This window comes from Chanodichthys erythropterus, chromosome 14 (assembly GCF_024489055.1).
Source record: "Chanodichthys erythropterus isolate Z2021 chromosome 14, ASM2448905v1, whole genome shotgun sequence".
NCBI lineage: Eukaryota > Metazoa > Chordata > Actinopteri > Cypriniformes > Xenocyprididae > Chanodichthys > Chanodichthys erythropterus.
Window position 1 is genome coordinate 38,957,754 of NC_090234.1, and position 27,667 is coordinate 38,985,420.

General features: G+C 38.9%; 1 protein-coding gene across 3 annotated transcripts in view; it reads right to left on the minus strand.

Annotated features, from left to right (window-relative positions):
• The window catches only part of pard3bb (par-3 family cell polarity regulator beta b), a 433,139-nt gene that overhangs the window by 322,457 nt on the left and 83,015 nt on the right, over positions 1 to 27,667 (minus strand). For all 3 annotated transcript variants that reach the window (XM_067410020.1, XM_067410021.1, XM_067410022.1), the window contains one exon: positions 4,511 to 4,694. In XM_067410020.1, coding sequence (XP_067266121.1) covers positions 4,511 to 4,694 — 184 coding nt within the window. The remainder of the gene's footprint in view (positions 1 to 4,510; positions 4,695 to 27,667) is intronic.

Genomic DNA, 27,667 nt, shown 5'->3' on the forward strand with positions numbered 1-27,667 from the left:
AGACTTTAGGAATAATCCACTTAGAGAGGCGGGGTCGGGCCATACACTGGGTATTTGGGGAAATACCAGGGTGTGCGTCTCATTGATTTGGAAGGGATCACCTTTGCAGGGATCATGAGTTTCAACAAAAACTAATTTTTGGGGGGTGTACAGAAAATAGTGCAGCTAGATCGCAGAGGCAGAGTGTTTGTTATAGTCTTTGTCGAATGTGAGCCGAATCAGTCCCTGACCACCCGTCCAGTGACCTAATCGCAATACATCTTGGATGCATTCATACCTTTTAATTACACTTTTTAATATAAACAATCAATAGTAAACCCTGGGTCATTCTAAACCAGGGTAAATGGGATCTTGGGTTATATCTTGCTTCACATTTCACACTGCTCATGATTTACCCAGGGTTAACAATTAATCCTGGGTATTCATAAACTGCCATTTCACACTGTGCATTCCTAATTCCAGACCTGGATTAGCATCCTTATTTGCATATTTGTGGAGTCTGTGTCACTGATTGGACGAATGCCACACACAATATTTTTAAAGGATAAAGGATCTAGCATTGCGCTTCCTCATGCTGCCAACTGTAATATCAAGTTTTTCCTGAATGGACCTTTTAGACCATAAAGGTAAGAATGAAATGTTCTCTTCTTCACTCCAATTGTCACGTTTTCTGTCACCACTTGACATTTTTCTCCTTTACTATTGTTCATACAGCGTGCAGTGTGCTGTCCAAAGGATGTAATTATGAGGCATGCTATTGGTTGTTGGTTGCACTGCACACGTTTGGCACAGCAATGCGGGGTTCACACGAAAATCTGTGCTAACCCTGCTCCGGAGCAGGGTTTCATAGCCCCGGGCAGTGTTGGGGGTAACATTACAAGTAACTTGAATTACGTAATCAGATTACTTTTTCAAGTAACTAGTAAAGTAATGCATTACTTTTTCAATTTGAAACAAAATATTTTCAAATTTCAATGCTAGTTACTTTTTCACATTTATTGACTGGTAGCGCTCTTGTCCCCTTGTTGAGAGAAATTAAGTGCAGAGGCATTGTGTGCGCTCATCTCACTTGCACAAAACCATTCAGTATTCCTCAAAATGAATAAAAATAGTGAAATGCAATCTCAGAATTGTATGCAAACCTGTAATAATGAACTGCATTAAATTACACACATATATAATGTATTTAATCTCACTTTATTAACCAATGTCTTTGCTGCTGACCTTTGATGATCCAATTCAACCATACTAATTATCAAAAATTACTTTAGATTCAGAAATAAGAGTGTTGAACTTCCTTCTCCTGTATCCTATTTTTCTTTAATCCAGAATGCAGCACAGCTGAAAGGTTTGTTGGAGCTGCGCCCTCTACTGTACAGGCGTAAATATGCATTTCCTTCAGCCTGAGGCTTTTTCATTTCACTTTTGGTGTGAAAAGGCCTTTATGTTTGCCATTACATTTACATTTATTAAAAAACAAACAAGCAAGCCAAGGTGAGAAAAAGTAGTGCAAAAGTAATGTAACACATTACTTTTCATAAAAAGTAACACAATTAGTTACTTTTTTAGGGAGTAACGCAATATTGTAATGCCTTATTTTTAAAAATAACTTTCCCCAACACAGACCCCGGGTAAAAAGCGGTGCTAATCCCGCTTCTAAAGTGGTGTTTAGAACAACGATACCCCGGATGCAGTGCTTCAGATATGATGTATTTTTCATGGTTTTTGGAATAAATGCCAGAAATAATATATGTGGTTTACACAAGCGCAAGATATTTTCACATTTTATTCTACAGCACAAAATACATCAGTAATAAAGCTTTTACTTGTCTTGAAATATGTGTTTGCTAAAAAGTGGCTAAATGGGTCTACAGAGGTTGTCTGGGACACTAAACGACATTGGCCGATTATGTAAACTCATCTACTCAATAGTACGCTTTCACAGCCTCTTTGAGTTTATAATCACACATTTATAATCAAACTATTCTAACTCAAACTTTCAGGAAAAATGTGTTTAAACAAAGACTGAAAGAGTTGTTTGAAGATTAATAGTGTTTACGCTGAAGCTGTTTGACTGTTTTATAGCTTTTTACTTTTGCCTAGTGTATGCTGTCTTCCAAATTCATTAAATTTGTGTTAATTTGTAAAGATTTTCATGATGAACAAAACATGTAAGAATCATAAACGTTTGTTAACCACAGAGCTTATTTTCTGCAATAATCCAAATACCATTGGGTTTTTGTCAAGGGAACCAGGTGATTACTGTTTCAGTACTCGAGAGTGGTCTTAAAGGGTTAGTTCTTTAAACTTAAAGGGTTAAAATTCTGTCATTTATTACTCACCCTCATGCCGTTCCACACCCGTAAGACCTTTGTTAATCTTCAGAACACAAATTAAGATATTTTAGTTGAAATCCGATGGCTCTGTGAGGCCTGCATAGGGAGCAATGGACTTTTCCTCTCTCAAGATCCATAAGGTACTAAAAACATATTTAAATCGGTTCATGTGAGTACAGTGGTTCAATATTAATATTATAAAGCGACAGGAATATTTTTGGTGCACCGAAAAAACAAAATAACAACTTATATAGTGATGGCCGATTTCAAAACACTGCTTCATGAAGCATCAGAGCATAAATGAATCAGTGTATCGAATCATGATTCAGGTCGCGTGTCAAACTGCCAACGGCTGAATCACGTGACTTTGGCGCAGATTCGACACACTCATTATGCTCTGATGCTTCCTGAAGTAGTGTTTTGAAATCGGCCATCACTAAATAAGTCGTTATTTAGTTTTTTTGGCGCACCAAAAATATTCTCGTCGTTTTATAATATTAATATTGAACCACTGTACTCACATGAACTGATTTAAATATGTTTTTAGTGCATTAATGGATTTTGAGAGAGGAAATGTCATTGCTCCCTATGAAGGCCTCACGAAGCCATCGGATTTCAACTAAAATATCTTAATTTGTGTTCTGAAGATTTACGAAGGTCTTACGGGTGTGGAACAGCATGAGGGTGAGTAATAAATGACAGAATTTTCATTTTTGGGTGAACTAACCCTTTAAGACCATTTTTTGAAGGTCTTGGTCTTGTCTTGGTCTCAGACTAAAAGCACTCAAATTTTAAAAATAAGACATTTCTCAAGCAATAAATGTGGATCTTCTAGATGAATTTGAGGGGTGCTAGTCTGGTCTTGCTCTTGACTCGGTCTCAACACACACTGGTCTTGGTCTCGGTTTAGGTGGTCTCGACAACAACACTACAGGTGATGCCGGGTAAGCCAACAAAATACGTCATCACTGCAGTACTCTATTGAAAACACATGTTAAATGCCAGGTGTGAAAACCCCTTGAGACCCCTGCATTCTGCTAGACAGAGCGCACAGACCAGTTTATGTTCATACAGTGTGTGTGAACACCTCCATTGAGTTACAATTTCAAACGCTCTCCTACCACTTTCTCTCCCCACTCAAACATCATGTCTGTATATGCAGAGGCACGTGTGATCTCTCTTCTTAACAAATGATCCAGATACAGACGTATGTCAGACCCTGTCGACGTGACAAACGGCATATTTACAGCCGTGGAGAATGAAAGAGGAAAAGATCACTCAGTCAACTGACACCTCCACCTTGAAGTAGAGACGAGGAAACTCGAGCACTTCCCAGGAATGCCTGAATAGCGAAAGAAAAAGCCACTTTTCCAGCACGCTGAACTTTGCGAGCCCCGTGTCTACTTTTACAATGAAACTTAAAACACAAAGGGGCAGATTTACAAGGAGACACAAAGACGCTCACACATACGAACATACATACACACGATTCCCTGGCTTATTTTACTGAGGATTTAATTTCAGAGTGTAAACATGTTCTAAATCACACACACACACACACTCTGACATTTAGAAGAAATAGGTGTGTGTTTTCTGTATTGGAGGTGTGCATGACATCAGGCAGAGGTGAAACCAGCCCAGATGAAAAACACATGGTTCCCCGAGGTGCAGTACAACAGAAACGAAACGACTGAAGTATACCAGATCTGTCCGAAATAAGAGAAAATGTCCTTGTCCAAATAAATGGAAAAAATGCCTGAGTAAAAAAAAGTGTCATACTTCTCAGCAGCAACTGTTTTCTCTCTGATGGTGAAATTCTTCAGGCAGATTTTATTACATTTTAAAGATATGAGACACAGAGGTGGGTTAAGGTGAACTTTGTATTAAAAGTGATACTTCAATATGAACAAGTGCCGTAATGCAGAGGGAACACTTTCATTTGTTCATAGCTACATGAGTGAGTCAGAGCATTTCAAGCTTAAAACAGGGCCCGATTATGCCATATAATATCATCTCTCATAGTGGCAGTCTATTATTTCACTCACCATTAACTCAGAAGCGCATATGTTTGATCACAGCTCTGTTTCTCTAATGGGAATACATTACTGTTACTCATTTTTTTTTTTTTTTTTTTTTTACAGACTGTACTTGTATCTTTTTTACTGCATACATACTGGACTTGAGGGCAGAGGAGTTGACTTCAATTTCTCCTCCCTTGATTGGCTGGAAGCATGAGAGTTCAGAGTCATAGGGTTCTGGGCTGGACTGTCCCGTTAGGCTGCTACTTGTCCTTGTTCCATTCCCGGGACTCATGGCGCCCCTCTGCTGGGCCTCCTGTTCCTCGTAGACAGCGATCAGCTGCGGGACACACAGCACAGTTAAATTCAGAGCAGATACAATCAATATATACACATAAAGACACAATTATAGTGCAACAGTCAGGTTTCACATGTGAAAATCCCATTTATTTTCTCCATAGGAGAACTGATTTGTAATAATGACTTATAAAACTTTAAAGCCAGAATTACTGTGAGCTCTAATGATGTTAATCGATGGTATGCTGACCTGATCAGTGCACACATATATACACATACTATATAATATATATATATATATATATATATATATATATATATATATATATATATATATATATATATATATATATATATATATATATATATATATTATATACACACACACACACATATACACATATGCATACTGTACATATATATATATACTCTTTAAATCAATAGTTTTATATTAATTATCTTTTTTAGTTCAATTATGTGATTCGTAATGCTTCAAGACCTTTTTTTCTTGTACCTTTTTTCAATTTTTAAATATGTTTTTGCTTAAAATCAAAGTTTACAATGTTGTGATTCACCTTGTAGATGATTGGTTTGGTTCATGGCTTACAACTCTGTAACAAAGACTTCGAAAATGAATGGGAAAAAAGTTCCGGAACCAAGGCCGCTAAAAAAGTGAGCAGGCACTGTTGCACTAAATACAGTACAATAAGCAGCAAAACAAGAAAAAAATGATCATGAGAAAATAGACAGACATGACCATCATATTATGACATTATAAACTAGACAGTTCCTTTTCAAAGATCTGAATGGATGAGCAGCGGTCGAAGCAGTTAAATTAGCTGAAATATGCACGTGACCATAGAACAGGTGAATTCAATATTAGAGGTCGGGTTTTTCAATGATAAATACTGATATCTGAATAGCGGAGTGGTTAAATGCTAATATAATGTCAACATATTTAATACAGTATAATGATAGCAAAGGCTGTACACAATATTTCTGAATTAGATACATTAAATTAAAAATATGTTGCCTACTGCGGACACAGATCATTTAAAATGACTGACCACACCACAATCTGTACCCAATGCCAGACATTTATTCAGAAAGGATGCATTCAATTGATCAAAAGTGACAGTAAAGATATTTAAAATCTTACAAAAGATTTCAAATAAATGCTGATCTTTAGAACATCTTTCTACTGACAGAATCCTGAAAAACTATCATGTTTTCCATAAATATAGTAAGCAGCATGACTGTTTTTGACATTGATAAATGAGAAGAAATGTTACTTGAGTATCAAATCAGCAAATTAGAATGATTTCTGAAGGATCATGTGACACTGAAGACTGGAGTAATGATGCTGAAAATACAGCATTGCCATGACAGAAATAAATTATATTTTAAAATATATTCAAATAGAAATAGATTTTAAATTGTAAAAACATTTTACTTTTTTATTTTACATTTAAAAAAAGTTTTTAAAAACATCAAGTTTTGAAAGGTAGTGCAGTGTCAGCAAGCTGTTTTACAGTATAAATCAGAGTTCATTTTGAGTATAAAATACTGTACTATATGTGGAAATAAACTAATTTAGTATTCAGGCAGCAAAATAGTACCCAAAAAAATTTACTTCAAATGATAAACACTGGTGTCCATTACCTTGTGCATCAGGACGCGATATAGGACATCTAGGAAGCCCAGCATGGCTAGTGCGTGTTAGGTTAATCTCAGTATGCGATGACATCCATTCACTTCACTATGAGGGTGTAAGGCCTGCCGGCCTCATCTGCACAGTTAAATACACGCATCTCACTGACACGGCATTAGACTTCTGCTGCACTGCTGTTCTAGGGGCCTCCACGAATGTGAGTTTGAGCATGTAGAGCACGTGTGTATGTGAGTGAATGCAGTGAATGAATGCAGTCAGAGACAGAAAGAGGAGTTTGCTGGTAAAACTAGAGGCTTCCTACATGAGCGAGACAACAGGAGAGTAAACATGATATAAATAAACAATACACACTTTAAAAATTTTGGAAAATGTGTGCGTGAGCGTGTGTATATGACTTAAATAAGAGAGTGCTATAGCCAGGATTAATGTGTGTATGTGCCATCACATTAAAATACCTGAAATGAAAACCAATAAACAAAAAAAAAAAACAGTTCATCACCCTACTTAAACTTAACTATGAAACTTTGCATTCCAAACAACTCCTGAAGTTTAAACAAATACTGCTGTCGGATTTATGCTTGGAAGTGCCCTTCATGGAGAAGGAAATCCCAGAATGCACTGCACTACATTTTTTGTGAAAAAAAAAATGAACCCATTATGGCGGACAAAGAGACAGAATGTCAATTGTAAATGTAATTTAATTTGACCTAATTCTAAAAATAGCTGATTATTTTTTTATCACTTATCACTATGTGCTATGTATCTTCTTAGGCCATGTACACACCGTAAAGTTTCAGGAGTGACAATCACATATGACTGACAGCATGGAAACCACAGCAAGTTCTGGTGATTTGTGTGTTTGGTATCCACTATTTTTGACAAAAGTAATAATATACAGCAACCAAAGACTCGCTATCTTCTGCAATTTTAACTATACCACCATTTACAGAGGCACTGTGTTTTGTTTCTTTTTGTAAGGCTGCTTCGCAGAGCGTGCTCTTGAAGTGTTGCCATGTCCACTTATTATAAGCGTTTTTAGGCTTGTTGTTTGGGTTTGGTTCCTAAAGCAATCAAGTGGTTTTTTTATGTTTATTATGGTCTTGTTCTTGTTTGCCGTTTTTTCAAACAAGATCTGGCAACACAAATGAGTCACTGCTTTCAATATGGTTTTATTGCAATGCATACATACAGAAGAGACATCTTTGATGCATGTTTAAATCAAGTGTGCCACACGAGTCCTGAAAAGGGAGTTTTTTTATATATACAGTCTATGGTTTAAATACGTCATTAACAACTAGATGTTCAGTGCAGTTCTGTACACACTGCATAGAATTTTTGTAAATACGGTTGACACTGCATTTTCAGGAGTTAATTCAGTTGTCACTAGGGTTGTAACGATATATCACGGTATGAACACGTACGATTATCATATCGTGTACATTTGCTTATTTACAGTATTGTAAAAAAATAATAATAATAAGACGCAGAATTTCACTTGCGCAACTTTTCAGTTCACTACACTCTAAACTTGCTCCACACCCACACATACAACAGACAATGTCAGAGACAGAAGTTGCTACCTCTAATCTCTATGCCCCGTTGAAAAATAAGTTACAATTTGCATTATGGGAATACTTTAGATATAGAAAAACAAACGCGGGGCTGTCCTCGAGTGTAGATATCCAAAAACAATGCGGGCGCAAAGTAGGCCTACCTGCAAAAGGAGGAAACACATCGAACATGTTCACCTATATTCGAGAACACCATCCGTGTAGATGAAGGTATGTTCCGTTTATAACTTAGGTCGTATGATATGCGTGATGGAGAGGGAATCCCGGAATCCAGTCATGAAAGTGGAATGTACAGTATAACGCAGCAATGTCAGCTAAAAACGCGCAATTTGTTTGACTGATGAATAAAGCGGAAGCAGAGCTGTACTATAAAGTTAAATCAAATGGCCTAGGCGGGCTCTGTGAATATTAAAGCGCAAAAAGACTGCTGTATAAATATATCCGTTTGTTTCGCGTGTCTGCCTGTGTGAATGAGCTGCGCTGTTTCCTGTACTAGGCCTACATAAGTATGCGCGACGCTCTTATTTTTTTTAGTGTTTGACGTCTCGTTATCTGAGGACATGAACACAAACATATCCAAGGTTGCTCTGAGATAGCGCTTAATGAGCATTTCATCATTTTATTTGAGAAAAACCATTATCAATACACTGAAACTCAAAGCTCTTCATTACATCTCGTCAAAATAAAAGACCGCTTTTTAACCTAAGTTTTTTAACTCGAAACTGAAATTGATTATAATTGTTAAATAGAATGTACTTCTCAAAATAATAATAAAAAAGTTAATTTCATTTACATCATTTTTGATAATATTTGTATTAAAGAATAAAAGCCAGAAGAATGAAGTCAAAGCAGAATTTCTGAATTTTAATTATTAATAAAAGATCTTCTAATCCATAATCATTTATTAAATGTATTTGATTGTTTCTGATTATTGAAATCTGAAAAGAGAAAACAAACATTTTAATTAATTTATTGGTAATTTTAATTGATGGTATAAATAATAATTGATTGTTTTATACCGTATACCGTGAAACCGTGAAACCGTGATATTTACTCAGACGGTTATCATACCGTGGAAACCTCATACCATTACAACCTTAGTTGTCACTTCTGTAAATTAGCACTAAAAGGTGAATTGACAACTTAACTACAGTGTGTATGCCGCCTTAAGCCCAAAGTATACTTCAGTTTTTTTCACAAATGCAAGGGTCCACGTACTTTGTATGTGCAGGTTGTACATGCGCATTGAATTTGTTTTGCACTAATCAGTTGTTCCACAAGGTGGCACTGTTTCACAGTAGCAAACGAAACTAAAGAGACGGTAAAACAACAACAACAACAACAACAACAAAGTAATGGAGACTGCAGCAACAGATTGACAAACGCTTGAGTGAGGGGGTTATGAGATAGCTGCAACTTTAGTTTAAAAGAATACAAAGACATTTTTATCAGTCATAACCTTAGGAGAAAAACAGCACAGACACTGGACAAAAATTAAACTTTCTAGAATGTTGACCATCTGCGTTACCGCACACTTTCAAATGGAGTATACTTTGAAAGGCTATGCATTCGACTATATGCATACACTAGCACACGCATAAAAAAAAAAAAAACCTTAAATGCATACCTCGGGTCTTTAGTCATTCACTACCCTCCTCCTCGTTCATTTTTTTAAGTTATACATCAACCTTCTTGGTATTCCTCAATCAATTAATTATAAAGAATATAACAAGAAAAAAATCATAAAATTATAAAAGAATCCCTTTTTTAGTATTCATTTTTTGTACAAATTGTATAGGGTCGCTATCGACCCGAGGTGTGTATAAGTTTATGTATATTTTTTCTGCATAGCAATAATTTAATCTTAGAAGACGGAATAAGTGCAATTCACCTTTATTCCACAAGGTGGCAATGTCTGATACACAATGATGAAGTGATGATTCATTCAGACAAAAAACAAAAGAATAAGAAAAACATGAAATGGCTCAGCGATTTACTGCAGCGCAAGTACTGAACGCAATCAAATATGACTGTAACTGTCAGTGGATGAATCTGGTGAAGCTGTTACTGATCGAAATATTGATTTTGAAGATGTTGAAAATTATATAGTTTGAGATCGCAAATGGCTCATATTCGTGACCTCAAACATAAACTAGCCTATTATTTGCTGAATTTACTGGAAAATGAGCTCTGACGAGGACAGTGATGATTGCATAAAACATCTGCTCAAAATGAGCCCTTTCAAGCTCCAAAGGGTAACAAAATATTATTTATTTTATTCTTCTGTTATTGTTACTCTAATATCAGAGGAATTTTATATTATCGCGACAGGTAGAGATCCATCCGTGTTAGATATAGATCCGGGTCGATAAAGACCCGAATATGTAAGAATGATTGGCGAAACAGTTATGCATTTAAGGGTTAAGTATACTTTGGGCTTTTAGAGTATTACATTGTTAGCTTAGCAACATGCTAACACAAAACTGTTGGAATCAATTGTGAGTTGAGCTAGAGTTGGGATGATACATTGATTCTCGATCGATACAATGAATCTGGATTGATCCTGATATTTTCTCTCTCTAATCGATTCTGAGCTTAGTTTTAACAGCAGATGGCGCTCAAGGCTAGTTTTTAACAACACACTCTCAAACGCTCATGATGAGGACAGCGCTCGTGCGCTCGGCTGGGTCATGTAAGTGGTTAAATATACTTGCACCTCGGTTCAGAATGCTTTTATGATGCAAGATTTGTAATTCGGGTCAACCTTTTCGAACTTTATGAATAATTATTTTAGGTTTAGTGGTGTGTGTAAAGGAACTAGAAGCAGGCTGTTCGGATTTTTTAGATTCTCAGCCATCCGAATGGGCTAGTGACAGGCAGCACACATGGCATGACTCGTGTTCGTCCTTTGTATAGTATTTTGTTTATTTATACAATTGACCACAGGTCATAAACCAACAGGCTGTGTGCTCCTGACGATGGGTGAATCATAATCGACGCTACTCCGTGCTTTTTTCTTCCATGAAGCTTCCGGCGCAATCGCGCATGCCCATGCTCAAATGACCATCACGCAACAAAATAATTATTATAACGCAAATATTTTTTTTTTAGCTTAAATAAATCCTATCATTCCCAATATTTTAAGCGGACCTTTTTATACCCATGAATTTTACTAATATTTTTCTCTAGTGACCCAAAGAACCGAACACCTCCCACTTGGCCGACTGATGTAAATCAGGGAAGGCCACTAAATATAACTTCAGTCTCTTTTTTTTTTTTTTTTCCAGCACACGCAGCCGCCTCCCAGGGTTACCCACTGGTAATGACTTTATGCTGGTCTTCCACAGGAATTAATACGTACAGTCTCCGCACATCCCTGCGAAGGATGATAGTAGAAAGTAAAGCTGAATCTTTTGCCTGGGTCCTGGCGACAAGGGGGGCAGGAAGACCTATACAGGTTGCCACGTCAGCATCACGGACCACCCCAGACTTGTCCGGGTAGGTGGCAACGATTCGACCGAGTCGGAACTGTCCTCTTAGGGCATTCTGGTCTGCGATCCAAACTAGATCTCCAACCTGGACACTTCTTTCCACTCTGTGCCACTTATGCCGGATAAACAAGTTTGGTCCTGCTAGTTCACTCCACTTTGACCAGAATTTGTCAACTCCCACTTGAACAGCTTTCAGCCTCCGCCAAGAGTGAGTTTCCAAATCAACACCGTGCATATCTCCTCCTTGCCCAGTGCGTCCTAGGATGAGAGAGTTAGGAGTCAAGTACTCTACTGTATCTTCTTGTTCTTGTGCCTTGGCGTCGATGGGACGCTCGTTAGTTAGGTTGGCTGCTGAGTAGAGAAGAGTCTCGAACTCACCCAGGTGTAGTTATCGGTTGTTCTGCTGAGACTACTGAGAGCTCTTTTGACAAGTTTAACAGCAGCCTCGGCCGCTCCATTCCTGTGGGGTGAATCCGCAGGATGGAACTCCCATTGCCATTCAGTTCCATTTTTTGCTGCTATGTCCTCAATAGCCACCTTCTCTAAGCATGCTAAGTGCTTGTGTAGATCTCTCAGAGCAGACTTGGCACCTATGAAATTAGTGCCTCTGTCAGACCATAACTTCCGAGGATGCCCCCTTAAAGCAGTGAATCTGGAGTAGGCTTGAAGAAAGCTCTCAGCAGACAAGTCGTCAACGAGGTCCGCGTGAATGGCTCTAGAAGCCATACAACAATATACAACTCCCCAAACCTTTTTCTTGGTCCGTTTCTTTACTGCATCTCTAACCTCAAAGGGGCCGAAAAGGTCCAATGTGGTATACTCAAAGGGGTTTGCTCTGCTAGTACGTTCATGAGGAAGGTCGCTCATTACCTGTTGGCATAGCTTTGCTCTTTGCTTCTTGCAAGTAACGCAATCATTTATAATCTTCTTGACTATCCTACGGCCTTCTATGACCCAAGCTTTTCTTCTCGTGCGTAGCAGTGTAGCAGCAACACCCTCATGATTGGCCTCGTGAGCTTCTCTTGCCAGTAACGTTCCCAGCCATGACTGGAATGGAATCAACGGTATAACTCTTCCGTCTTCACTCCAAGATTGCACTCTACCGCCACAAAGCAAGAGTCCTGTGTTTTCATCTTTTGTTACAACCAGGCGATTCAAGGCTGTAGTCTTAAAGTTCAAGCCGTCCTGGGCAGCAAGGGCTAAGTCTTGAAAAGCAACTGTTCTCTCTCCTACAGATAGCTTAGGACTACTTGCCTCCCACTTTGCTGAATTCAAGGCTTGGTTCTTCACCTTTAGCCAAGTTTCTGTAGCTCGTCGGACCCAAGCGATAGTTCCACATAGTTTTGATAAACTACTGAACCGCTTGGGCTCCACCAGGCGCACAAGAGCCAAGCCCCAAGGTTTCCCTCTCTTCCTTTCTACTGCTTGAGTTGGACCTTGGTCTTTTGGTGGTTGTAGTATATCAGCTCCTACGTTAGCGCCATTACCAGTGCTGCAGGGTCTTGCAATTTTTTGTGATTGAGCTCTGGTGGTTACAGCTGAGAATGCTTTTCTTTGTAACCTTTTTACTTGATCAGCAACTTTGGTCACAATTTCACTGGCCATCTTCACAAGCCATTCGGCTTCAGGTCTTTTTAAGAACTCTGGGCCTTGTTGCCATTCTGACTCTTCGTCGAGTTCTTCAGGAGTTGCTCCCCTAGTGATGATGTCAGAAATGTTAAGAGTGCCGTCAACCCACCTCCACTCATCTACTGGCCCAGCCATCTGTATTTCACCGATTCGGTTGGAGAAGAATGTTTGGTAACCATAACTATCCTTCTGAATTGCCCCTAAGATAGTTAGACTATCCACAAAGTGGACCCAGTGTTTGACCTCTAGGCGGCAGTGCTTTTCAAAGTACCTTCTCAATCGGGTTGCGAAGACAGCGCCACATAACTCTGCCTTGATCACGTCCCCTTTCTGGTTGAGAGGAGTTAGTTTGGCTTTCGACTCAACAAATCTCACAACAACTCCACTTCGCGTTTCCCAGCGGAGATAAAGCACGGCGCCGTAGGAAGCCTCACTCCCATCTGAAAACGTGATACCCATTGGGCTGCCCATGGCTTCAAAGGGCGTAAGACTTCTTTCGAACTTCACCTTGCCAAGTCTTACGTACTCCTCGAAAAGTCTAATAGCAGCCTCTCGGATTCTTGGCGACAATGGGTCATCCCAAGTATCTTTAATTGGATTACCTATACTTGCTTCTTGGTAGGATTCCCTTACAAGCATTACTCCTTTCTGCTTTGCAGGAGTGCCAAACCCGATAGGGTCATAGAACCCAGCGACTTGACTTAAAAGCACTCGACGAGTTAAGGGGTCTGGAGTTCGACTTCTTACTTGCTCTTCCTTCAAATCAATTTCCGTCCTCATCTTTCCTCGCTTCTTTGAGAAGTTAATGGACGTCAACACCCGAAGTTTGTCAGTCTCTGGCTCATAACCGACACCCAGCGATTTGCTTTCTTCGTCTCGCATCTGATTAGGCAATACAAGAGTCTTAGGCGTGGACACAGTTGTCTCAATGTTACTGGAGTTAGTTGCAACTCCTAACCTCCCACTTTGGCCCGTCAAAACCCATGGTTTTAAGGAGAAACTTCCAGCCTTCAAGATCCTTTCAACTCCATTGCTGATCTTTTCCAGTGTTTTGATGTCATTGTGGGATGTTAATATGTCATCAACATAGCTGTCTTCTACCAGAACACGGCGTTCTTCGACCATGGTTGCAAACTGTGGAAGATTAGCAGTCTCCCTCATAGCAACCTGGGCAATGCAGCCAGCAGGTTTGTCACCGATGTTAACTCTGACGACAGCGAAGGTTTGAATCTCATCCTTAGGGTTGTCTCTCCAGAGGAACCGATGGAGATGAACTTCTTTGTCTTTAAGCCAAACAGAATTATACATTTTCTTCACGTCACCTAGGGCGGCATACAATCCAGTTCTGAATCTTAGAAGAACTCCTCTGATCTGATTGAGGACATCTGGGCCCTTGTACAAAAGGTCATTTAAACTCACCCCGTTGAACTCTTGGCTGCTGTTCCATACAATTCTTACAGGGGTAGAGGATGAGTGTGGATTTGGTGCGACTAAATGGTTGATGTACCACTTTGGTCCCTCCCAGCTATCAAGTTCTTCTTGAGTGAGTTTGATGGCAGCTCCCCTTGCGATCATCTCGTGGATTTGCTCCCTGTACGCAGCCTTCCATTCCGGTTCCTTCTCGAGGCGTTTCTCAGTGTTGAGGAAAGTCGCCTCCACTGCACGTCGGTTGTCTGGCAGAGTCGCAGGATCACCTTTCCAGGGATAAGTTGCGTCCCAGTGAGGAGACATGCTGTGCTTGTCTGCTTGCACATAAGTGAGGCATTCTTTGATCTTTTCTATTTCTCTTTCCTCTCCTAGTGTCATTTCTTTCCCACCAGGGGGACATCTACCGCATTTGCAGCCACCACATTGAGGGTCGCAGGCAGCGCCGATGCTGTCCCACTTGAACCAATCAAACATTTCTTTGTTAGTGACCAAAGTACTCCTGGGGATTGCTCCTTCATCTTTAGCTTTGGCAAGTTCAATTGGGTCAACAAGGACTTCTTTATAAGCCTTTGAAGCTGATCTCATAGAACGAGCAAAATGAGTTTCGGACCTGTGCACCGCTAAGTCCACTTTCTCAAAGAGGTCAGGATGAGCTCCACCGACCGTTATACCCAGAGGACCGTCCCAGAGGACGAGGTCTCCTTCCACTTTGATTGGTTGTGGGACCAGACGACCTTCCCTATGGCTTATTAATAGGTCGATTTTATCTGGACGGACCAAGTCGTGAGCAGCAACATTAGGAAAGAATTTCAGTAGTTGCTGTGGCGTGACTGCTTGGTTTACTTTTGCAATGCTCTCCAGGCCGTAACATAGGAGCTTGTGCTCCGCCACTGTACCCTTCTGTGTTTTTACTCTTAGTCTCATAGTATACCTTTTAGTAGAAACTATCTTCTCCATTCCTCCAACTCCTTGCACAATCAACTTGATGTTTTCCCCTTTCAGCTTAAAACGCTCAGCGGCTTCATTTGAGATATAATTGGTATCTGAAGCAAGATCGATGAGTGTTCCGATCAACTGGCCTGAGTTAGTCGTCACGGAGAGCAGCATCATTACTACGGGGTACTCTTTTGGCTCACTATCTGAATTAGTACACACTGTTGTTGAAATCTTATTTGAGAAAGCTTCTTTGACCTCTGCTTTTAGCTGTGGGGAAAGCTTGGCAAGCACCTCCTCTTGCCTGTCTGTCAGTCCAAGCCTCTGTTTCTCTATTCCAAATTTGCATTGTTCTTCCTTCTTTCTATCGTTCTTTCTTACCTGTGGCAATGGGCAGAGTAAGTAGTTGTGGTCTGACGACCCTCCTTTCTGGCAATCTTCTTTAGAGCATAGAAACTTTTCAGTGCAGTAGCCATCCTCAGTATGGATGCACAAACATTTGAGGCATACTCCTGACTTCTTTAACTGAGCTTTCTTGCTCGACAAGTTGAGCTTCTTGAAGGCTTTGCATGCAAACAATCTACCGGCGTGCTTTCCGTCCCCACAAGTTATGCATGAGCTAGGTTGATAGCCCTTTTTGATTGATGTAGTCTTGGTAAATGCCTTCTTTTCTCTACTTTTTTCCTGTGACCTTTCAGTATAGTCTCTTGAGCTAGGCTGCAGTTGATCTAACTCCTCAAGAATGTCCTCCTGTTTTTTCAAGTACTCCATTAGACAATCAAAGTGGTTTCTGGGTGAAAACCCGTTTGCAGGGTGGTTTTTATAAGTTATCCACTTTTCTTTCAGGGAGTCTGGTAACTTGCTCTCAATCGACTGTGCTACTAACCGATTTTTTACAGCATCTTCTTCCCCTAGGACTTGGAGGTCACGAAGAGCTCTTTCCACAGCTTGGATTAGTTCAATCGTCTTTCTAGGACTGTTTCCCCTTACAGGCGGTAGGTCATGAACTTCTTTTGAGATAAGTAGTACTATTTTCGGCTTGTTTCCATACTTGTTGTCCAGGAGTCTGAACACATCAGTTGCAGATCCACAGCTAGACAAAACGAGGTTCCTTTTGACTTTGTCATCTAAGCTTCCTATAAGATGGAACTTTTTTATATTTTCTAAACCATGTGGGTTTCCCAGCTGCTGAAGGTCCTCCCATTCAGCTTTCCAACGGTAGTAATCCCTCATATTACCAGAGAAAGTAGGAAGGCGTGCACGTTCTAGCACGAGTTGGGGCTTAAAATGGAAAGACCCTGGGTACATGTTGGAAACATCTTGGGCTTGCGATTGCTTGCTTGTAGCATTTGGAAGTCCACCATCAATGAGATAGGTAGGAGCAATGGGTGGGTCATGCCGAACTTCGTTCATAGGAATGTGACTATCTACAGAACAGGACGGTTTACGATTAGGAGAAGAACAAGAACTAATAGACGCGGCGGCTTGCCCACCAGTCTGGCTTTCCTCGTCTTCAGCTTTCACTAGTTCTTTCTGCTCCTCATCGTCTTCAGACCAATTGCTGCGTCGTTGCCATACCCACTTATCTCCCAGTCTCTCTTGTCGTTTTCTCAACATCCTGCTACGGTTTCTGGATTCAGTTAGTGAGGCATGAGGAATCATTTCTGTCCACTCAATTACTAGACTGTTTACTTCACAGACATCTCGTTCTAAGTTCCTAATCATCAGTTCACACTCCTTCCTACCCAGTTGCATATGGTCGGTTGCTTCGGCCTGATCCAGAGCTGAGTTTACCTCCTTAACAAGGGTGGAAATTTGCTCCTCCGCAAATCTGGTCCAGAAGCTGTTTTGGATGAGGTGTTTTACTGCATCAAACTTTCGATCGCATTCTAATGTTTTCTCGTCAACCTGATCTGCCCTTTTTGTGGCTTCTTCGTCTTCTAATTCTCGTAGGGCCATAGCATACTCAAATCCTGCATCTTCCACTCTGGCATGATCGCCTTTGAAATCTCTCCACTCAGCCTTTAGATCCCTTTCTTCTAGCGCATTGGCTCTGGAGGTGAGATGGTTGGCTCTTTTAGTGAACGCAGTCTGGGCTGCTGAACGCTTCTGCCGTAACCTCTCTATTTTCTCCTTTTCTGCCATCTTGCCAATTTGCAGACTAGCAAGTGAATAGGCGGTTTAGAAGGGCTTTTGACTGAACTAGATAAGGTACCCAATAAATGATTTATCTTTTGGTCCTCAGGCTTCAGAACAGGGCCACAATGTTTGAATGGCAGGCCAAAAATTGGTTTATGACTGTTCGGATTTTTTAGATTCTCAGCCATCCGAATGGGCTAGTGACAGGCAGCACACATGGCATGACTCGTGTTCGTCCTTTGTATAGTATTTTGTTTATTTATACAATTGACCACAGGTCATAAACCAACAGGCTGTGTGCTCCTGACGATGGGTGAATCATAATCGACGCTACTCCGTGCTTTTTTCTTCCATGAAGCTTCCGGCGCAATCGCGCATGCCCATGCTCAAATGACCATCACGCAACAAAATAATTATTATAACGCAAATATTTTTTTTTTAGCTTAAATAAATCCTATCATTCCCAATATTTTAAGCGGACCTTTTTATACCCATGAATTTTACTAATATTTTTCTCTAGAGACCCAAAGAACCGAACACAGGCAGTGTACAAGTGTTTCTAAAACACGTATAGTAGGGCCATCTGCTGTTTAAAAACTAAGCTTAGAATCAATTCGAGAGAGAATTGCGATACATCGTAAAATATCAGAATCGCTCCAGATTCTTTGTATTGTGAATCGAGATTCGATGTATTGTCCCAGCCCTAAATTGAGCAGTAATATATTTTGGAGTTGCTTGCTACCTGTATGTACAGCGATCCGAATTAGTCCCATTTGAGCGGAAATAGGATGCTATCAAGTAGGAACCTCTCACCTTCAACTTTTAATGGCACTTAGCATTATACTCAACGCAATCCTCACCTCCTCTCAACCAATACCTCATCTATTCATCCATCCATCACTGATTGCTATCATTCCTTTCCAAAGACCAAAACCCTTATTTCTGATTACACCCACTGCTATTCCTGACAGATCTCCATGGCCAGAACCTCTCCACACACATACACACATCCTGCAGAAGGGCTAGGGCATGATCAGTGTGGAAGGGTTTTGATTTATTCACAGAGAGGCAGGAGAGGAGAGGAACACTTCCTCCATACCAGAGGGAGGAGAGAGCATGGAGCTTTAGAAATGTCATCAATCTGCTCACCCAGGGAGAAGAGAGAGAGAACAGGAAAGAGAGCAAAAGGGTTTCATGCTAATATTTCTCTTTCCTGCTCTCTCCCTCTCTCTGTGTCTCCTTCCTATTTGGCTCTGTGTGATGTCTCATTTATTGCTAGCAGAATGTCGGCCCTCCAATAAAACTGGCTGGGCCAGCGTCCGAGGGGAAATGTGTAAGAGCTGCCCATCTATGAGAGGAGACAGGATTCAATTCAGTTTCATCTTAACACCACCAAACACACATGCAAACAATTCACAAAAATACACATTACAACACTAAACACCAGTATATGTGTAACATCTGCCACACTATTAGTACTTAAAGATGGAGAGACTGACACGGTTTGTGCTACAGACATGAATGATACCTCAAATCATGCAACTTGCAAAGAAGAGGTGTGCTTTTACAGAAATTTGACAAGCAGTCAGAGTTAAGATTTTCACCTACCAGATGACAAACTGAGTGATAAAAAATGTCTAGACCTATTTTGAAAGAGGTATCGAGCTACAGTGTATGTAGCAGAGATGTGCTGAAACATGGTCGACAGCTGAAGAAAATGTTCATTATAATTGAATTTATTTAAAGATAGAGACAGTTTTTTCAATAAACCACTGTTTAATAAAAAGAAGAAAGAAGCAATTTTGTGTTATTAAATTACTTTTAATTATTTTTTTAAGACAGCAAAGGTTATCTCATGTACAAATAGGTAGAAATTAACATGTACATTTATTGCTTGATACTAATAAATTAAAGATAGATAGATAGATAGATAGATAGATAGATAGATAGATAGATAGATAGATAGATAGATAGATAGATAGATAGATAGATAGATAGATAGATAGATAGATAGATAGATAGATAGATAGATAGATAGATAGATAGATAGATAGATAGATAGATAGATAGATAGTAAGGGTGTAACGGTACACTTATTCATCCTGTACCGTACAGTACGGACGTAACGGTTTGGTTCATGCAGTTAGATGACGACTACAGTCAGTCACAGGTGATTCACACTCCAATCCAGAAGGGGCGCACATGGTAATGCAATGCTGTTTGCTAACCGCCACTACAGGAAAAGGCGGCGAAAAAGAAGAACAGACGATCTAGATATGCGTGTAATCTCTTAATCAGTGTTTCTAACGTGAAATCAACAAAACAGCTTGAGAATAAAATATCACGTAGGTATATTTACCTCAGGCAAGTCATTTACTGTCCACCACATGTTAGTTCATCAAATGAACTCTAGAGGGGAGCATTTCACTATAAATATGCACTATATTAGCTAATAATATTCATTAGGCTATATTAAATATACTTAAAATATACATTATATATATATTATATATATATATATATTAATATATTAGTAAATATATTCATTATGATCATTGATCATCAATATATATACCTGTTGGTAATGTCTTAATTATTTAATACATGTGTAAATAAATTTGTCATGAAAACAAGTTATGACAGTAGCTGTGTAAATGATTATATTTGAATTGGAGTAATCATTGTATAATTAGATTTAGAAGTCAATGCAAAACCTGCCCTTATGTGCAATTTACTTGTTCTTTTTTTTTTTTTAGTGTTGATTATTATATCTAAAAATAAACAGTGACTGAATTTAATAGTTTGGGCTCTGTCATTAATTGTAACCTTTAATATTGTAGTAATGTGCAAGAAAGGGCTCCCTGTATATAGTCTACAGCATTAGCCGAGATAGATTTTTTTGTTATCCTTAAGAAAATGTTAATATCCTTAAGAAAAAAGAAGAAAGAAGCAATTTTGTTTAGTTTTCTCACCCTTCCTGTACCGAACCGAGACTATACCGAGGTACGTACCAAAACGTCAGGCTTGCATACCATTACACCCCTAATAGATAGATAGATAGCAGACAATAGGTTTTGTCACATGCTTGAACACCACAGCTCAACATGACTGAGCACAAGTGACAACTGCTAGGCCACAGCCTCAACTCTGAGCTGTTGTTTAACTCTAAACTCCACATAGTTAATAGTCCTAATAAACACTGGCTGAAATGAAAAAGCAAGAGTCATCTCATTTCTTGAGGTGTAATTAGATAAACTCTAAGCAAACCTGAGGAAATTAAGACACGCGGGCTGAGGAACAGGCCTGCAGCAGGAGCAAACTCAATACTGCCACTTATTTTAACCCTGGCTATTTAATCACAACACTACCTCTTTACAAGCAGAACAAATGTGTCCAAACTTACTTTAGCCAAATGAGCTAAATCCATCAGCTCGATTACCCAATCATGCACCCACTGGACCCGGTCTAGTTCACTTTACCATGCAAGATTCAGAAACCCCCTACAACCTTCGGGCTTCAAGGGAAACCAATACTGAAGTGTTCAGACTCCAAAATTGGATCAATAGTTTGTTATCAAGTGGAACTGCTCGGCAGGCTAAATAGCCACATCTTACTCTCTGTCCTTAGATAGTCTGAGTCCTCACAATAAACCAGACAACAGCATTTTACTTGTCATCCTACAATTTAAACAACAAAGTTCACTTATACAGAGCTGCTCATACTCTCAGCCCAAACTGCAAGTGCTTAAATATGGATTATCAGCTAGCTCTGTGAGTGGCACAGTCGCTGTCTGAACGCTGATGACTGTTATTTCTGTAGCAGTCTAGAAGCGTTAATTACCAATATGATGGTTTAAACTGAGACAGACACACAGAGGGAGGTGGTTACAGACACACGGTCACAGGCACTTGGACAAGGGACAGGAAGAAGCACACATATACACAGGAGAGCACACTCGCATAGGTGTGTAAAAGGTGCGAGATCGATGGCAAATTACATCTGACAGCAGAATCAGAACCTGTCAAGCACAATAACAAAACTGACTCTATTAGTGGAAGGAGACGATGAGAGAGAGAAGGAAAATGGTGGGCTGCTTCCTGCCTCCATGAAGGCTGAGGGGCTAGTGATGGCCTGACACCACAGTGAAAGTTCAGACAAGTCTAATGGATTCGAGCAGATGAATTAATGTAGAGTGTCAGAGACGGCTCTGTAACACAAGTAGTTATCAATGCCACAATATAAGGGTACCATATTTGTTACTGACTGATATCGAAAGACTTATTTGCATATGCTTTAAAGTGGGCTGTTGTCTATTTCTGATCTATTTGGGGCCTAAATATAACAAATAAACTGTAAATATTCAGCCTCAATGGATCAATCAATAGATAAACATTTTTAATGTGAATTTTATAAAGCATTAGATTTAAGGTTTATTAGGCTGCTGTCACTTTCAGACAATGTAAGCAGTGTAAAAAATTATTTTCATTATTTGTTATCATAACATTTTTTCTTTTGTCAAACCAACTTAGTCCCTGTAAAGCCATATTAACTCTCTGAGGTCTGAAAACACGCCGGTGCGTTTTGCAGGATTTTTCATATTGCAGCAAAACAGACTTAAAATACTTTGTCATTTCTTGTCATAGAGACATAAGTAATATATCAATTGAAACTATAGAATGTCTTCTTTTATTTGTGTACACTCAGAGTAAAAACACAATGTTGTGCTTTTTTGTAAAAAAATAAAGAAAACTAACATGATGCGTGATCTCTCCTCTCCCTCTGAACGAAGACCAATCTGATAGTTCTCAGAAAATGTACTAACTTATGAATACTAATGACAAAAAAAATGACACTTATGTCAAAGAAACGTTGAAATGTCAGGTTTTAAATCGTGCAAGTCAAATCGAAAACAAATATTTTGTGTTTATGTAATCTGTATGAAAACAGAGCCATGTCAGAAGTCCGAGATTCAACTTATTACCCGCTAATGTGGCCACGCCCACGTAGCCAGCTCTATTCAAACGCAAATTCAGGGGCAATATATGTATACATTGTCTCAATCGTGTATTTATTAATACCATTATTTTAAATTATAATAATATTTCACAGTATTGCTGTTTATGATGAGCTGAGACATTATTACAGAGGTTTTTTTTCACAGCCTATCTGACTGAAAGGCCTCATTAATATGCAAGTCATTTCAGGTCATTATTATGTGATTCTTTTGTCTTCTCAGATGTAAATGGCCCATTATTCATGATGATTCACGCCTCCACGCATACTGTGTTTCTTGACAAAAAGTGTCTTACAAAAACTAAATCAATTTATTGTTTTATATGAAGGAGTAGGCAGCATAATTTTTACATAATTCTGAAGCAAAAACTCTAGTCTACAACCTCCAATACACAGAAGTCTTGTGAACACAGATACTTTTTTTGGCTTTATTTCAGTGACTTAAGTTTTTTTGTTTTTTCAATAACCACGCATAAACATTATTCCTTAAAAAATGCAAACATGTACATACATGTTCCTCACATATTATTGTGGCCTAGTTTGTGCTAAATACAGTGTAATGACACTTTTGTCATTTATATGTTTATGAACAAATGAAAAAAGCACAAATGTCAGGGCATGTCAAAATCCAAGCCCCAAATCAGCCTCAGACTCCAGAGGGTTAAAGGATGTATTCTGAGTTTGTCACACCCAGCCAAATATGAATGATTAAAAAAAATAATAATAATAAAATCACCAAGTAAATGAAATAAGTTATCAAAATCGTGAACAAATAAGCAGTATTCTCTGCTTTCAAACGCTGGGGACATGTCCGCCGTCTGCAGTGAAACCACACCCACTCTCAAGGGCAAGCGCCTCAACTTACTTGTCTAATGAGTCAAACAAACTGATGCATAAACAAAAGAATCACGTTAGAGGGTTGCAAAATTTAATAGAGTTACTGTAGACTACCTACTAATTATAACATAAGCAAACAAGGCAACTTACACTCATTGGCGGGCACGGACTGCCGACTGTTGTCGACAGATGTCGGCGCCGCGAGACGGGAGGATGATGTATCCATCTATCCATCCATCCATCCATCCATCCATCCAAACTTAGAAGCTTGGCTTTACAGTGAATATAGGGAATATGAACATCACTTAAAAAGTGCTTTAAAATAACTGCTGTAAATGTATTTTGTAAAATCATTATACATAACACATAGACTTGTGTCATATATAATTGAATAAAGTATTCATATGAATAAAGAATAATGTATCTATGAAATAGCACTGGGCAACGCACATGTAAATGGTGTATACACATGATGCCATGTATACACATTTTTGTTTGCAACTACACAAACCACTAACAACCCATAGTAGATTGCATTATTTAGAGCAGGTGGTCTCGAATGAGCCCAAACACAACATAAGACAATGCGTAGATCTCAGAGTGACATGATATGCTGCTTAGCTAAAGCTATTGGACTTTCAGGATCCGATCACATCAACAGTTTACTTATTTGATCATTAATTAACTTATTTATTTAGATATATTAATTATTTACTTCATTTCATTATCACAGTAAATAAGAATCTTTTTCAAAACTTTATCATTTTGCGAGCAAAGATGGAGTTGGTAATGAAGACAAATGTCACGTCACATAGAAATATTTCACCCAATAGGCGAGCCAGAGGATAATAAAACACACAATTTGCAAACTTTGCATGAGAGTTATGCCAGTGAAGGAGTCTCAAACCATAGTCAATTATTCCCTGAAAGTGAAAGCAAAAACTGACTAAGAGTTCTACCTCAATGCTGATAACAGTATATCAACTATCTTATTTTATTGGCTTAATATTTCTCTTGTCGACCATACTACATTAATGAGAGTGAAAAAAATGAGAAGAATCAATATTTTTTTGTTAAAAAAAAAGTTGTTGTTTTTAAGTGTGTTTGAAGCTGCTTTTGATTTTCATCCATGACTGATAATTGTGCTGTGTTCGGACCTAAAGAATGTTATTAGGCCTATATAATTTTAGTAATATTATAATAATAATTTGCATTGTTATTAGTTTCATTAAAATGTTTTATTAATGTACTAAAAAGGGTGACAAACAATGATGCCATATTTGCCTTGGCTTAAACAACAACTGCATAAGAATGATGCATCTCTTTTATGACAAAGACTGCAATTTGTGAATAGATCGCCTTTCACAATTCAATCACAATTCAATTTTGATGTGGGATGTAGTTTTCTAGTCTGCGTTGCTCATCTTTCTACCACTAACCCTCCTTCCCATGCTCCCTCTCTAGGGCTTTAAAGCTGTTCTGTTGTTATGTGTTGTGGCAAAGGTCCTTCTCATTGAACCCTGCACCCCAGACTGTCGTAAACACATCTGTCTTAATGTGTTTAACACATGCAGTAAAGTGCTCTGAACATAGCAGCTTGGCAAACCATGCTGGACAAAACTACAATCCACAGACCTAAGACAGAGAAAGAGGCATAAGCCCTTGTCACCCAGAGAGATGCCTTGCTGTCTGCTGCCTATATAGACAGGCAGCACCCAAGCTGAAATGTAAGGTTACACTTTTTGATAGACCTCATGCATTATACTCAGGGGTGCACATAAGAGGTACGCAGGTACGCATGCGCGGTAAAAATAAACTATGCGTACCAGAAAACATGGAGGGAAGCGCTTTTGAGTACCGGTTCACATGGATACGTTTACTTATTGGAGTAGGATTTTTCTCCATCTCTGGTAAGATAGCAATCATCATAATATGTGTGTTCTTTAATTATTAGGTGTGCAGCGGATCGCAGTTAATCCGTGATCCATACGGATAAGGTCCAACGGTTCGGCACGCATTTGATTCGCGGATTAACTGCTATATTTTACCATCATAGAGTGAAAGTTTGTAATTTGGACGTGTTTTGTATCGCCAATTAACACATTCAAACGACTTTAAAAGCGGAAGAAGAGGCAAAAATCGTGACTCGCGAACTGTAATCTGTGCGCACAGCCCCCCGAAACGCATGCATGATGAGAGTCAGACAGCGCTCGAACACCGCATTAATTCCGCTTTCGCGTTTACTTGCGTTTGAAAGGAAACATACACACAAAATTATGTCAAAATACCTGTCTCGGCAAGTATTCTCTCGGTTATGTCATAAGTGAAGTGTTGAGAAAGAAACCGGATGTGTGTCAGTTATTTGGTCCGTGCTTTCCTTCTTAAAGTGGCAGCAGCCTTTGCTGTCATTAATGTTAGTAAAAAAAAAAAAAAAGTCATTATCATCATCTATGTACGAGAGAAAAGAAGATAGTGAGGAGAGCAGTCAGGAGGAAAGTGATTAGGACAGCTTTTAGGATGTGTCGTGTAAAGTGTGAGTACCAAGCAAAATCTCCAGGTACTCCCTTGAGAACCAGACCAAAAAAGTTATGTGCACCCCTGATTATACTGACTTTAACTTTGCAAATACATGCCATCTAACTCTCTTTAATTTGCAACTACATGTCAACTAATTCTGAGTATAAGTAGACTGTTAGGTTAGGGTTAGAAGAATAAGTTGACATGTACTTGCAATGTTACTTTTAGTCAGTAGACTAAAAGTAGACAATATGTCTGATGGGGGACCATCGAAATAAAGTGTTACCAAATCATTGATTTTGAATGCTCTACATAAGCAGCAACTTGAGTGCCACACACAAAGTGCAAGCAAAGTTCAATCAAAGCACACATGGTCTATGTTAGCATGTTGCTAAGCTAACAACATAATATCATTAGTCTTCTTAATATAATAGTCTTTTTTTTAAGCAATATTTCTCACTAGTGAATGTATTATTGTTATGATTAGAATTTCTTTCACTTCAGCCACCATCTTGGATTTTTTCATCAAAATCATCAGATTGCATTCTGGGATTTTCTTCTTTCTAAACACTACATGAGGTGTTGCCTTAGAATTTAGCCAAAAGAAGGCATCTTAGAATATATATAATAGTCATGCTGCCTACATTTGAGCATTTGTATCGGGATCACACCTAAAATGATGCCTAAAAATGCAGCCTACGTAGGCAGCTCACTAAGTTTGAAACAAAGCCAGAGAGAATGAGTAACATGAAATTGATAAAAGAGGAACACAAAAAGAGCTAGAAGGAGAGAAAATAAGAAATGAGATGCTGTTAAAAATAAGAAAGAAAAAACGAGAAGAACATTCAGGACTGAGGCGTAGAAATTCCCATTTATAAGAAAGCAGTTTGCCTATGGCCTGCGCCCACAAACATCAATAAAACGTGTGTTCGCTTCATCCTCCTACTAATCAAAACAGGTTATTGCTGATTCATGTCCCCTTCCCAATCAATAGGATGTTAATCAACTAAATGTAGTGTCATGCAGGTGGTTAGTGCAGACTCTTAAATATGCTGCTCTGCTGTTTGGTGCTGGATGGAGCCAGTCAGAGTTAGCATAAAGCAGCCATGAATCAGGCCACTCCAGGCTTTTGTGGAGTCAGCACAGGGAGTGACTACTTCATTACTGAAGAAGCCAGTATCTGATTCAAAAGAGGTCCAGCAAGAGAGAAAAAAACAGGGAAGTACTTAACTGAGATAAATGCACCTGCCTTCCAGTAAGATAACATGTTTAGGCTCATTTTCTCCACATCAATTTAAAAGTGAGAAGTTTAAAAGTACAAGTGCTTTAGAACAAATTATAACAACTTGCAACAATAACATTGTACACTTCTGACATAGTAGATGCTAAATTTAATTTGAAGTGAACAAAAACGGGGATGTGAGAGACAAATGTATGGTCCCTACCCTGTGTCCTACCGTATTAAGGTCTTAGATCGTGCCTGATTTTCACAACTCAAGCTTTCCATAATGTTTTTTTTTTTTTTCCCCTCTGGAAATTTGCACAAAGACATTCTTTCAATGTTTCGTCTACAGAACTATCACTGACGTAGACAGACTTTATTAATATTTTAATATTCTGTCTGCTGAACTAGCTAGTTGCAAAACATTACTAAATTTTATTTCGGTTTTGTTTTTATATATAAAAAAAAAACTTTAATTTATAACAAAAAAAATCAAAAATCAAATGTTTTATCTGCTAAACAATTGACATCTAGTCCCAGGTACAAAACAATACAACATTAGAA